Genomic DNA, 12,884 nt, shown 5'->3' with positions numbered 1-12,884 from the left:
ATAATTTTATAGCTAAATAGAGCTGTGGGGAATCCATCCTTCCGAGAAGGAGAAGCGGACAGAGGTGGAGGAGCAGGCTGGTGTCAGGGCTGGTGGAGCCTGCTGCCACGCTGGTCTTGTGTCTCAGGCCTCAGGCTAGTGACCCTCGCTCCTTAAGCCGCACCGTCCACTTCTCTAAAGAGGGGTATGAGAACATCCAAGTCACAGAAGGGAGTAGGGGTTAAATGAGATGTGCACAGGTGCCTAATATGTGCATGTACATTTTTCTTCCAACCTTCCTACTGTGCACCCTACCACGGCCACAAGCCATCAGCCAAATAGATATCTGTCACTGAAGACAGGGTTTCATTAATTAATTTTTTAACAGCTCTATTGAGATATAATTTACATACCATAAAGTTCACCTGTTTAAAGTTTACAATTCAGTGGTTTTTAGTATTTCATTGAGTTGTGAAGCCATCATCCTAATCTAATTTTAAAACATTTTGTCACCCCAAAAAGAAATCCTGTGCCTATTAGCAGTCACTCCCTGTTCCCCTTTTCCCAGCCCCAGGCAACCACTAAGCTACCTTCTGTCCCTGTAGATTTGCCTTTTTGAACTCCTTCATAAATAAAGTCATATGCTTTGTGGCCTGTTGTGACTGGCTTCTTTCACTGAGCATGATGATTCTGAGGTTCACCCATGTCATAGCATGAATCAGTCCTTCATTCCTCAATGACTTTGTTTTCAAAGTGGATGGGAAGGATCACGGCCCTAAAACATCCTCTCCTCTTACGTAGGAAGGCCAGAAGGTTCTGAGGCCATTGGCCAATCCCCTTCTCACTAAGGAGGACTCCCTGATGACAAGTGCTTAAGTGGCTGCCAGTGTTTGGAAACTGTAGCCTAATGGGTGAGGAGCCCGAGAGACACTGTGGGCGGGGGTGGGTATTGGCAGGAGAAAGCGAAATAAACCAAAGCTGAAGAACAGGAAAGCAAAGCAGAGCAGCTGGGACCAGGACTTCACTTGGACCACTCTTGGGGGCTGTCTCTAACTCCTCTTTGGCAGGGCAGTCTGATGGTCTGTAGTTAGAAGCCATTTCTGAACAGTAGGGTAGAGCGAGGGTCTCCACAGGGAGGTGAGCAGGATGCTCCGCTGGGTACACAGAGAGAATATTAGAACTTCAATCATTTTTTCTCTGCCTTTTAATTTATATTCCTGTACAAATTTTATAACGTGCATACCATTTAAGTACAGGGTCACATGACTTTAATTTGAAAATAAGTACACACATATTGGAAATGTTTGCACATATGCACAGGGGTGTGCCTTCCAAAACACTGGAGAAATGTTTTTAAAAATACAAGTGACCAGCCGGGTGCAGTGGCTCACGCCTGCAATCCCAGCTCTTAGGGAGACAGAGGTGGGAGGATAGCTTGAGTCCAGGAGTTCAAGACCTGCCTAGGCAATATCGTGAGACCTTGTTCTCCACAAAAAGGAAAAAAAAAATACAACAACAACAAAAAAATACAAGTGACTGAGCACTAAAAAACCCAACAACTCCTAAGCTGTTTACACAGCACATGTTTTTTCCTGTGGTTGCTATGAGACTCGTGATTTCATTGATCCACTCAGGGATCCTTTTGGCCACAGTGCTGGGCACTTTGAGCCTCAGAGAACTGAACTTACTGCCCATGCTTGGCAGTTTAGAAGTGACATCTAGGATTCGCTTCAGGAGTTTGGCTTTCCTCCCTCCTTTAGGGTGTAGTCAGCACAGAGCATGGGAGTCCACGGGAGAGGTGCACACGAGACCCAGTGCAAACGGTGTTTGTCACCATGCAAACTACCGGTTTGACTCTGTTCCTGTTCCCTCCCCTCTGTCTCCCCAAGTCCTTTGGGGTTATAGACTGGCTTTCCGGACGTAACTCTCTGCATTTCCCTGAGGCTCCCCACTCGCCCTTGTCTCCCATCTGCAGGCTCCATGACGGTGGTGACAGTCAAGGCTGTGGCCGGGATGCTTGTCTTGTCCATTCAAGGGAACCTGCAGCTTGACTACCCCATCTTCTACGTGATGTTCGTGTGCATGGTGGCAACCGCCGTCTATCAGGCTGCGTGAGTTACAAATCCTTTTCCTGCTGGGCCCCACCATTCAGGCTGCTTCTCTTTTGGGGGCCTGATGACGTATGCCGTGAAGCTACAAGGAGGGCCAAACATGCCATAGGGCCTGGCATCCAGCGTGGAGAGAGGAGCTACTAATTTGCTGAGTTGTCACCTGGAGGGTCACTCAAAAGATGAAGCACAGTGACCCACGCCTGTAATCCCAGCTCTTTGGGAGGCTGAGGTGTGTGGGTCACTTGAGGCCAGGAGTTTGAGACTAGCCTGGCCAACATGGTAAAATCCTGTCTTTATTAAAAATACAAAAAAAAAAAAAAAAAATTAGCTGGGCATGGTGGCACATGCCTGTAGTCCTAGCTACTCAGGAAGCTGAGGCACAAGAATTAAAAAATAAAAAAAGAAATATGAAGCCAGCAGTGGATGGGTTTTTCCCTGCTGCCTCAGAATGTGAGATTTGTTTTGTTTTGTTTTGTTTTGAGATGGAGGCTCATTCTGTTGCCCAGGCTGGAGTGCAGTGGTGCCATCTCGGCTCACTGTAACCTCCGCTTCTGGGGTTCAAGTGAGTCTCCTGCCTCAGCCTCCCAAGTAGCTGGGACTACAGGTGTGTGCCACCACACCCGGCTAATTTTTATATTTTTAGTAGAGATGGGATTTCACATTGTGGGCCAGGCTAGTCTCAAACTCCTAACCTCAAGTGATCTGCCCATCTTGGCCTCCCAAAGTACTGGGATTACAGGCATGAGCCACCACGCCTGGCCAGAATGTGAGAAATTTGTGGTTGGAGCAGACTTACTTCCCATCTTCTCTGGGGCAGGTGATCATCTCAGGGGCCTCGGAAGCATGGCCATCCCTAGGACGCACCTGCTTGTCTTCTGGGTTGGAAAGAAAAGTTGTCATTTCTTGCCTTCAATATATCACCTCCAAATCTTCCTGAGTGGAAGGCAAAGTACCCCCTCCTCTTCCTAAGCATGAAGTTAAATAAAAGGCAGCAGCCTGAGGACAGGGCCTGTGTCTTGTTTGCGTTTGAGTCCTGGAGCCCAACAGAGGGCCTGGGAAGAGGAGAGGCTCTAGGAATGTTGTAGGTGACAAAACCTGTGTAGGTACACAGGACTCACCAGCACACGAGGCTGATTCAGCCTGGAAAGCTCAGGCTCAGACTCAAGGTCCACCAGCTACATGGCCTCCAGGGACCATAGGAGCAGCTGCTGCTGGCCCGGTGTTTGGTGTGAGCCCAGCTCTTTTCTCAGTGCTTTATGGAACCAGCTCATTTGGTCCTTACAACACTCCTTTGACATAGAGGATATTATCCCCACTTTGCATATGAGGAACTGAGGCAGAGGGTAAGAGGCTAGGAAGTGGCAGAGCTGAGATCTGAACCCAGGTGTCTGGCTCCCCAGCCCATGCCCTCACCGCTCTGCTCTGCTGCTGCCTACTCAGCTTCTCCAAGACTCAGATTCTTCACCTGCTAATGAGAACAACAGTCCGTACTTAAGAGAATCACATGAAGCTCTTAGGAGAACGGAGAATGTCTCTAGGGAAATGCCCAGTAAACATGAGCTGCTTCTATGATTATTGGCCTTGCTATTGTTATTTTGGTTATTATTATTTTTGGTCCCACTACAACAATTGCAGTCAACACCAGGGAGCCCCTGCCAGTCCAAGGCCCTGCGCTGAGCACTCCAGGTGTCACAAACATGGCTCAGATGCCCCCGCCCACTCCTAAGGAGCTACTCATTCACTAACCAGTGCAGCCCACTGAGGGTGCTCAGCACCCAGGGACGGTGAGGGTAGTCACTCACTGCCCTCAGGCATTCACAGCCCTGGCTGGGGGACAGCCAGTGAACAAACTAGTACAGCCAAGCTGCATGCAGTGGCTCACACCTGTAATCCCAGCTACTCAGGAGGCTGAGGCAGGAGGAGCATTTGAGCTCAGTAGTGAGAGGCTGTGGTGAGCTATCACTGTGCCACTGCGCTCCAGCCCAGGCCACAAAGCGAAGTAAAAAAATAAAAGCAATTGAGTGGTGAGCATGGTGTAAGCAACTATGCAGAGAAAGGGCAAAGAATATCTTCCAAAATTGGGGTATTTTTTATCATAGATGGAATGATTAGGAAGGACCCTAATTTTCTCTTTTTCCTATATTTATTGCAGTGATCACATTTTCAAATTAAAAAGAAATTTTGTTGAAAAGAATAATTATAACACTAGGCAGAACGTGATTAGAGCTGTAAGAGTTTCTGGGGGCAGGGGTATAAGAGATGCAGGAATGGCTCTTTTTAGTGGGGTGGGGATACAGGGGGGTGAGGAGAAGGGCATTTCAGGTGACAGGAACCATGTGGCCAAAGGTGTGAGACCATGATGGCATGGCTCAGTTGGGAAATGGGGATGGGCCTTAGCTGTGTGTCTAGGGGAAGAGTGGGAATCAAGCATGGACCCCAGACCAGGGATACACGGTGCCCTGTAACATGAGGGTGGCATTTTTAGAAACCCAAGGAACGTTCCTAAATGTATCATCTTCATATTTCAAACCAAACTCTACAGTTGTCAGCTCTTAGCCTTTCCAACATCTCCACAGCCCACTGACTGGAGTGCTTTTGTTTTGAAGGTTTTTGAGTCAAGCCTCACAGATGTACGACTCCTCTTTGATTGCCAGTGTGGGCTACATTCTGTCCACAACCATTGCTATCACAGCAGGTAAGGGTGGTCCGTTGCTAGATATCTGTCTTCTACTTTAGCAGCAGGGTATTATCCCAGGGTGGAGAGAGGCTGATTCCGCTGACTCGTTCTTCCCATAGAGTGATGTATGGGTTCATGGAGAATGTGCAGGATTTCCAGACAGAGAGATCCAGGTTTGTATCCACACCTGCACAGACACACATCAGCTCTGCAAACATCACTTAACCTCTCTGAGCCTCAGCTCCACATTCATAAAATGGGAGTGATAACACTTACCTCCGAGAATTGTAATAGGAATGATCCAAATGTGCCCTATGTCATACTGTGTGTACTTTCACAAGTTTTGCTATCTTCTAACTCCACAACCCCCCACTGGCTAAGTGACCACACATCTCTTCTATATAATTTTAGAGATCATGAATATGTATAGCACTGCAACATCGTCGATGCTCAATAAGTGATCATTAGCATTACAGCCCCCTTTTCCTCTATTTCACCTCTAATTTTTTCTTCATTTTCTTTCTGTAGTGGCCTTAGAGGCTGCAATCATATAAAGCTGTTTGTTTGTTTAAATGGCACAATAGGTAACTAAAATCTTCAGAGTAAAAAATCCAGTAAGAACTAAGTGCTTTCCTTTGATGAAAGCCTGGCTGTAAAGCCCTATTCTCTGCGCAGCACTTAAGACAAGTGGTGCCGCCGTTCCTGTCTACACAGGAGGAACACACAAGGCACACAGCTTCCAGGGCTCATGCTGTGAGCAGCATCAGGGGCCATGAGGCATTGACCCAGAGCAGCCAGAAGCCATAAGCTAAGTCATGGTCAAGAAGCTTGGTCAAGAAGCGTGAAGTCCAGTCAAGGTTGAAAGGAATCACAAACACCATGGTTGAGTGAGAACACAAGTCAAGGCAGGGAATCAGGAGCTCAGGAATACAGCTGGAGGCCTGTGTGGGTGAGATGATTCCAGACAAAGGCTGGCTCAGGGCAGAGGCAGTAGGCCCACCCCACGCCCATACCACAGGAGTAGACCCACAGACTTGGCATCTACTGGCCATACGAGGTTAGAAAGCTCTAACAACATAAGCACAAAGCCTTGTTTATCCATCTTAAGAAAGATGGAGGGGAGACGATTGCAGGCACAAACTGGTAAAGAGGGTCTGTGGTTTAGTTAGTAAGTGTTGATTGTCGTTTTCCTGCTTTGATTATGCACTGTGGTTATGGAAGACATGACTGGGGAAAGCTGGAGGAAGAGTGCATGGGGACTCTACACCATTTTTGTGAATCTAATATTATCTCCCAATATAAGTTAAGAAACATGGAGATCAGAGGGGCCTAAGGTGGAAAAAAGTTGACAACCTGATCCCCTAAATGGCTTTTATTCCATTCTTCTTGTAAGGCACGGTCATAATAAGTTTTGATCGTTTTGGTTTCCTAAAGGGAAGAGAGCTTAGCCAAATCCTAGACAGACTTGCAAATGGGTGACTTGAAAACAGCTCAGCGGTATTTTCTATGACTTGCTGCTGCAGGTGCAATATTTTACCTGGACTTCATCGGGGAGGATGTGCTGCACATCTGCATGTTTGCACTGGGGTGAGTTCTGTCCTGCTTGCCAGCCACAAGATGTCGTGTGTAGAATTCCAAGCAGGTTGCCCCGCTCTCTATTGCTCTCTTATTGCTACAGCTGCCCCATCCTTTAGAGTCAGAGGAGCTGTGGGGTTTGGGAGCTTTCTCCCCAGAGGTAAGCATTTTCTTCCTCTAAGGGCTTTATCTTCCCCTTTCTTCTCTTTTGGACTCTAATCTCTTTGGCATTTCTCAAATATCACATTTTGACACATGAAAAGTCTCTCAACCTCACCTCGGATCTAAGAAATGCATATTGAAGCCACATGAGATACCATCCTTTTGCAAAAACTAACAGGATTAATAGTATTCCACATTGGCAAGAGGATGAGGAGGCCAGCCCACTACCACACTGTTAGCATACTTTAATGTGGGAGGAAAATTTAACAACAGCAACAAAAATCCAAACAAGCATACTTTTTGATACAGTATTCCATTCTAATCATTTATCTTGGAAAAAATGCTTCAACAGGGATGCAAAGACACATGTATGGGGCTATTTATTAATTTTTAAATTAGTTGTATAAGCAAACAATTGAAAATAATAGAGGCCGGGCGTGGTGGCTCAAGCCTGTAATCCCAGCACTTTGGGAGGCCGAGACGGGCGGATCACGAGGTCAGGAGACAAGACCATCCTGGCTAACACGGTGAAACCCCGTCTCTACTAAAAAATACAAAAAACTAGCCGGGCGAGGTGGTGGGCGCCTGTAGTCCCAGCTACACAGGCGGCTGAGGCAGGAGAATGGTGTAAACCCGGGAGGCGGAGCTTGCAGTGAGCTGAGATCTGGCCACTGCACTCCAGCCCGGGCGACAGAGCGAAACTCCATCTCAAAAAAAAAAAAAAAAAGAAAGAAAATAATAGAAATACTCAGCAGTAGAATACAGGTGTTAAAAAATTATGCCATATCTAGATAATAGCGTGCCATGCTGCCATTTTGAAAACTTGAGGCCAGTCCGTAGGTGCTGACACAGAAAAAAATTAGCCAGGTGTGGTAGCAGGCACCTGTAATCCTAGCTACTCGGGAGGCTGAGGCAGGAGGATCACTTGAACCTGGGAGGTGGAGGTTGCGTGAGCTGAGATAGTGCCACTGGACTTCAACCTAGGCAACAGAGTGAGACTCTATCTCAAAAAGAGATCAAAATAAAAAATAAAAAAAGAAGATGAATCTTAACATTTTATCAAATGAAAGGACCCAGACATAAAAGAGTACATAGTGTATTATTTAACTTACATGAATTAAAGAACAGACTAATTTCATCCATGGTGAGAGAAGTCAGGATAGTGGGGAAGGGCTGGCATGAAATGGAAAGGGGCCCAGGAAAACTTTCTGAGGGGGATGGAAGTATTTTCTGTCTTGACCTGGGTGATGATTCCACAAGTAAAATCCATTCATCTAGACATCTAGGGTTGGTGCATTTTGCTGCTTGTAAATGATACCTTAATGTTTAGAAAGTATGCTTGTTTATGTAAGCTATAGGAAAAAGGGAAAAAACAAAGCAAAACAAAAAATAACCTGGAAGGCTATACACCTGCCTGGCCGAGTGAGACCAAGAGTACACGGACTCTCCAATTTTTGTTGATTTTTACTATCTATACTTCAGTAGTGATTGAAACGAATGACTTCAATTAAAAAAAAAAAAACAAGTTTTAAAAGGCAAGGTTCCGAGAATCCTGATTAAATGGAAGTGAAGAGCCATGAGAAGCTCGCCCAGGAGAGTCTAATTTATTCTGATTACAGCTCATGGAGAGTGTAGGGCATGTGAGGCCACTCCAGCTATTGTTATTCAACTTGCATCTGCCCCTGCTGATCCCAGGCTGGCAGCCTCTCAGGGCTCCTTGGGCGGTGAGCCTTCCTCCGAAGCCTGCAAGCCTTTTTACCTCTTTCGCATCACCTGAGCTTGAAAGTGTGTCCCTCCCTGACCTTGCTCCTGGCCTTATTTCTCTTCCTGTCTTATCTCCATTCCTCAGGTGCCTCATCGCATTCCTGGGCGTCTTCTTAATCACGCGTAACAGGAAGAAGGCCATTCCATTTGAGCCCTATATTTCCATGGATGCCATGCCAGGTAAGGTTAAAGCCCCATGGGTCTAGCTGACCATCCATGTAGAATGACTGCTACTTCCTGTTTAAAAAGAGACAATCAACTGCTGTGCTGTGCCTTTATCGTGTGACTGTTCTCTCACTGTCTTTTTTCTTTTCTTTTTTTTTTTTTAATCTTGTGCAAAAGGGTAGGCAACGGCTGAGGCACCTCAGTTGGTTTTGAGCACATCTTGCCAGTTCCGTGTCTATTTGGGGATCTTTTAAAGAAAATTCTGATTCATACTCATTATAATTAGGATCTGCAGCCCCAGGCTTCATGCCTGCAAATGGAAAAATCCATTCATCTAGTTGGAATGAAATGATCAGAGAAGGGAAGGAAAATGAGTGGAATGAAATTAAAATATTATAATCTCACTCGCTGGATGCCACAAGGGAGTGGATCATTCTGGAAAGCCTAATTTCATAGCGAGCTAAGGATTCATACTGAGAAACACAAATGTAAATGCCTATAAGCCCTGACAGTAACATAAACATGTGAATCAGCCAAATACTGCCCAGCAGGGAGTGGTGGGACCTGTGGAGGACTGGAGAGTGCCTGTCTAGCCTAAAGGAATTCAGATTAGAAAAGTTAAGACATTGGACCAACCTCAGATTTGCTGACCTAAACTCTGTAGGTTGCTGGTGACCATTAGCTTTCGCACTTAACTCAACATTTTAATTTTATTTATACAAGATGGAACTGTCTCTAAAACATAATCTCCTGTCCTTCATTAACACAATCTCATGAACAAAATATAAACACATTGATGGTCTAGAGGACTGCTTACTCGAGAGGTTTTCATGCTGTAACCCTGTGATGCAGGTGTGTTCTCAGGGCTGACTGGTGTGCCCCTACAGTAAATGGCCCCAGGGTTTATGTGTGTACTTTTTATATTAGTTCCTCCTCTCTTGTTATTAAGCTGTTGTCTGTCCTTCTTGCTGTAGCCAGCCTGCCTGAGTATAGCAACTCAATGTCAATGCGCTCCTTCAGCCCAACTTGTTCAAATTACAAATAAAATCAAAATGAAGGAGCTCTGAGTTGGGGGCCTAAGATTTCTACTAGGAGTTAAGTGCATGAGCTTTGGTGCATGAACTTTTTAAACGTCTAATCTGGCTGCTCAGATTCCTTTTTTGCTAACTTCCTTGTTTCTCGGCTGTGTTCCGGATAGATGAGGGCGCTGGATAGCTGAATTCCAGATAGGTGAGGTGTCAACTCTGTGTGTGCAAGTATGTGTATGTATATGTGTGTTTGTGTGTTTATAAACTATGTATGTATATATATCAATATCAGTATTTGTGTGTGTAGATAGATAGATAGATAGATAGATAGATGTATTTTCTGGTGGAAAATAGAAGGTAACCTAAGGTAATCTTAGATATCAACATTCTGTGGTCTGTTTGTGGGTGTGGCTCTCAGCTTTTTCTTTGTACCTTGCGACCAGTGGGAAGTCAGCTGTTGAATCAGGGAGACCCTGCCCTTGCAGTGGCTTGTCAAGACACTTCCGATTGTAGGTGTTCTGTCCTGTGAAGAACGTGGGCTTGGAGTTCAGATGACCTGGATTCAAATCCCAGCTCTACCAGCTTCCTGCTGTGTGACCTCCCAAGGCCTCTCATCCTCACTTGTAACTGGGATTCCTTCTTTCAGGCTAGTGGTCATATGTGTAAAGGCCTCTTGCGCGGTGTCTGGGACATGGTAGATGCCTGGTTATATTTGGTTTCACTTCCCTTTTGCTTTAAAAACCTTTGGAAGTTTCACACATTTGTTTGACCTTGTGGCAGGTAGAACATGCAGAATAAAACTGCTGAACAGTCTCAGCCTAAACAGAGGTGCTTTTCCAGCCACTTGGTTTCCCTGGTCAGCATTAGGACCTTGCCTTTTGTCTACCTAGATTCATATCTTCACAACAGACAACTACTGTTCAAGAGATATTCCAATTCCAGAAATGTACCACATCACTATTTGGAGAGCCTTTGAGTAATTCATGCACCTGAAACTCTTCTTAAAAATGAGAACAAGAAATAGCCCCTGACCTCCAGGAGCTGGCCTGGCACTCTCAGCCGGGCCTTGGCCCTCTCCTGTTGAGCAGAAACAATTTCACAGAACATCAACAGCAAGCAAGGCCACTCTGCAGCTGTGACAGATCAGGACACAAGCAGGTGGAATGGGAAGAAAAGGGTTTTTTTCCTAAAGTTAAAAATAAATAAATAAATAAATGAAAGAACACAGACAGGACTACTCTGCTATCCTGTCTAAACACAGACAAAAAATGGACATTGTCCAAATCTTGGAAAACACCAAACATCCCTCTTACCTGGCTGTGAGAGACAGCCACCTCTTTACCAGTCACAGCTTTAGCTCCAACCTAGTCATCTTCTAGATAAAAACTAAGATCCCCAATGACGGAATTAGCCCTGCTTCCTGACAGCATCCAACCCAAAGCAAAGCCTCACTTCCTTGAACCCACCCCAAAATCACCTAGTCTAAGCCAACCCCACAATAACTCCTTTCTAACCCCCTCTTAGATAGTTCATGGTTCCCTGCCATGTACACCTCTCACATTGCAATGTGTCAATAAACCCACATTTGTTAGACTGGAGGTGTATTCCCGTTGGTCTTTGGCTGGAGGGCATTGACAAAATCCAAAAGGTAAACCAGACCTGTTAAGCCAACTCTCTTGCCTGAGGACAGGCACCTCCTCAGCTCTTCCACTTCCCTCTTCTGCCCTCCCCCAAAATCCAAACCACAGACTCTTAAACTGTGCCCTTCAAAGAACCATCAGTTAAGTCTTACGCATTAGGGAGCCGAAGGGCCTTTCACGGACTGGGTCTTCCCTGGCCATTTGCAGAGTGGATAAGAGCACAGGCTCTGGTGGCAGATCCCACCTCGGTCTCTCATTAACTGTGTGACCCTGGGCAAGTTACTTCACCTCTCTGAATCTCTTTCCAGAATATGAGGACAGTAGTTCATCTCTGTCATTGGATTGTTTGGAGATTAAGTGCGGGTACATAGGGAAGCCACACAGCATTCAGTTAAGAGTATGGACTTCTGAGTTGAAAGCCCCGAGTTTGGACCCTGGCACTGCCTCTTACTAGCTGCGTGATCTCAGGCAAATTACGTGCGTCATTTCTGCTGCTTCGTTTTCCTTATTAGTCATCCTGAGGATCAAATGAGATAGAACTTTGTAACTATTTGGAACAGTATCTGCCACCAATTAAATACTCAATACACATAACCATTGGCATTGCTATTGTTGTTACAGTTACTATTTAAAGTGCTTAGCCCAGTCGGGTGTCGTAGCTCACACGTGTAATCCCAGCTATGGGAGACTGAGGCAGGAGGATCATTTGAGCCCCAGGTGTTCAAGACTAGCCTGGAAAACATAGACTCTGCCTTTAAAAAGAAAGTCCTTTAGCCCAGTGCTCAGGGCATATTAAATAGTTAGATGTCAGCTGTTATTATCATCATAGTTTCATTGCATTCAATTTCTTATGACTCGGCCTGAAGGCAGAATTTGAAGAGTCTTAATTCCCTGGCAGGAAAAGTTGGCCTCAAAAGTAACCGGCCTGGCGAAACGGCTCACACCTGTAATCCCAACACTTTGGGAGGTGGGGCAGGTAGATCACTTCAGCCCAAAAGTTTGAGACCAGCCTGGGCAACATGGTGAAACCCCATCTCTACCAAAACAACACAAAAATTAGCTGGACATGGTGGCATGCACCTGTAGCACCAGCCACTCGGGAGGGAAGCTGATATGGGAGGATCGTTTGAGCCCCAGAGGTTGAGGCAGCAGTGAGCCAAGATCGTTCCACTGCACTCCAGCCTGGGCGACAGAGCAAGACCCTGTCTCAATAAATAAATAAATGAACAAACAAACAAAACACGTCCCTCCTGACCTGACTAGGGGAATTGTAGGACAAAGATAAAGGAATTAAAGATTAAAGGCTTTGCCCTCAAATGTAAATAGGAATCCCTTGTCAAAGTACCCAGAAGTAATAATAAGCAAATCTCACCTTCCCCTGTATGTGTAGCAGGGACTTTAAAGTTAAAGGCCAAGATGCTGTCTCTGGGCATCATGATGCATCTGTCACCTTCAGGTGCCCATGCACAAAAATTACTCTCTTTCCTCGACAGTGTAACAGAGTTTCCTGGATCCTGATTTAATTCAACAGTGAAGCGTTGGCATCTACCACGTTCAAAGCACAGTGCTAGTTCCATTCCACCTGGGGCCCACACCGACATTCCCACCTCACTTTAGGCCAACTGAGGGTTCCTCCTGACAGCAGCTGGTCTGTGTGCATATTTCCTGAAGATTCATCTCTTGTTGCTTAGCAACCGTAATAGTTCCCGTGTGTATTTGTGGGTGTTCTCTTTTAAATCTAAAGCATTCGGGAAATTGACAATGCACATGATTAGCTGCTGAG

The 12,884-nt window shown here is 45.7% G+C and overlaps 1 protein-coding gene across 7 annotated transcripts in view; it reads left to right on the top strand.

Annotated features, from left to right (window-relative positions):
- Positions 1 to 12,884, top strand: part of LOC105494450 (NIPA like domain containing 3) — a 60,004-nt gene that overhangs the window by 38,301 nt on the left and 8,819 nt on the right. For 5 of the 7 annotated variants that reach the window (XM_071098584.1, XM_071098583.1, XM_024796773.2 and 2 more), the window contains exons 7-10: positions 1,955 to 2,090; positions 4,697 to 4,785; positions 6,291 to 6,354; positions 8,354 to 8,448. In XM_071098584.1, the coding sequence (XP_070954685.1) occupies positions 1,955 to 2,090; positions 4,697 to 4,785; positions 6,291 to 6,354; positions 8,354 to 8,448 (384 nt within the window). Of the gene's footprint in view, positions 1 to 1,954; positions 2,091 to 4,696; positions 4,786 to 6,290; positions 6,355 to 8,353; positions 8,449 to 9,631; positions 9,664 to 10,351; positions 12,864 to 12,884 lie in introns of those variants that run through there. The other 2 variants (XM_071098599.1, XM_011762866.3) reach the window with 2 other exon arrangements.

This window comes from Macaca nemestrina, chromosome 1 (assembly GCF_043159975.1).
Source record: "Macaca nemestrina isolate mMacNem1 chromosome 1, mMacNem.hap1, whole genome shotgun sequence".
In the NCBI taxonomy this organism is placed as follows: Eukaryota; Metazoa; Chordata; class Mammalia; order Primates; family Cercopithecidae; genus Macaca; species Macaca nemestrina.
Note: the sequence above shows the minus strand (reverse complement) of the source record. Positions and strands in the feature narration are given on the sequence as shown.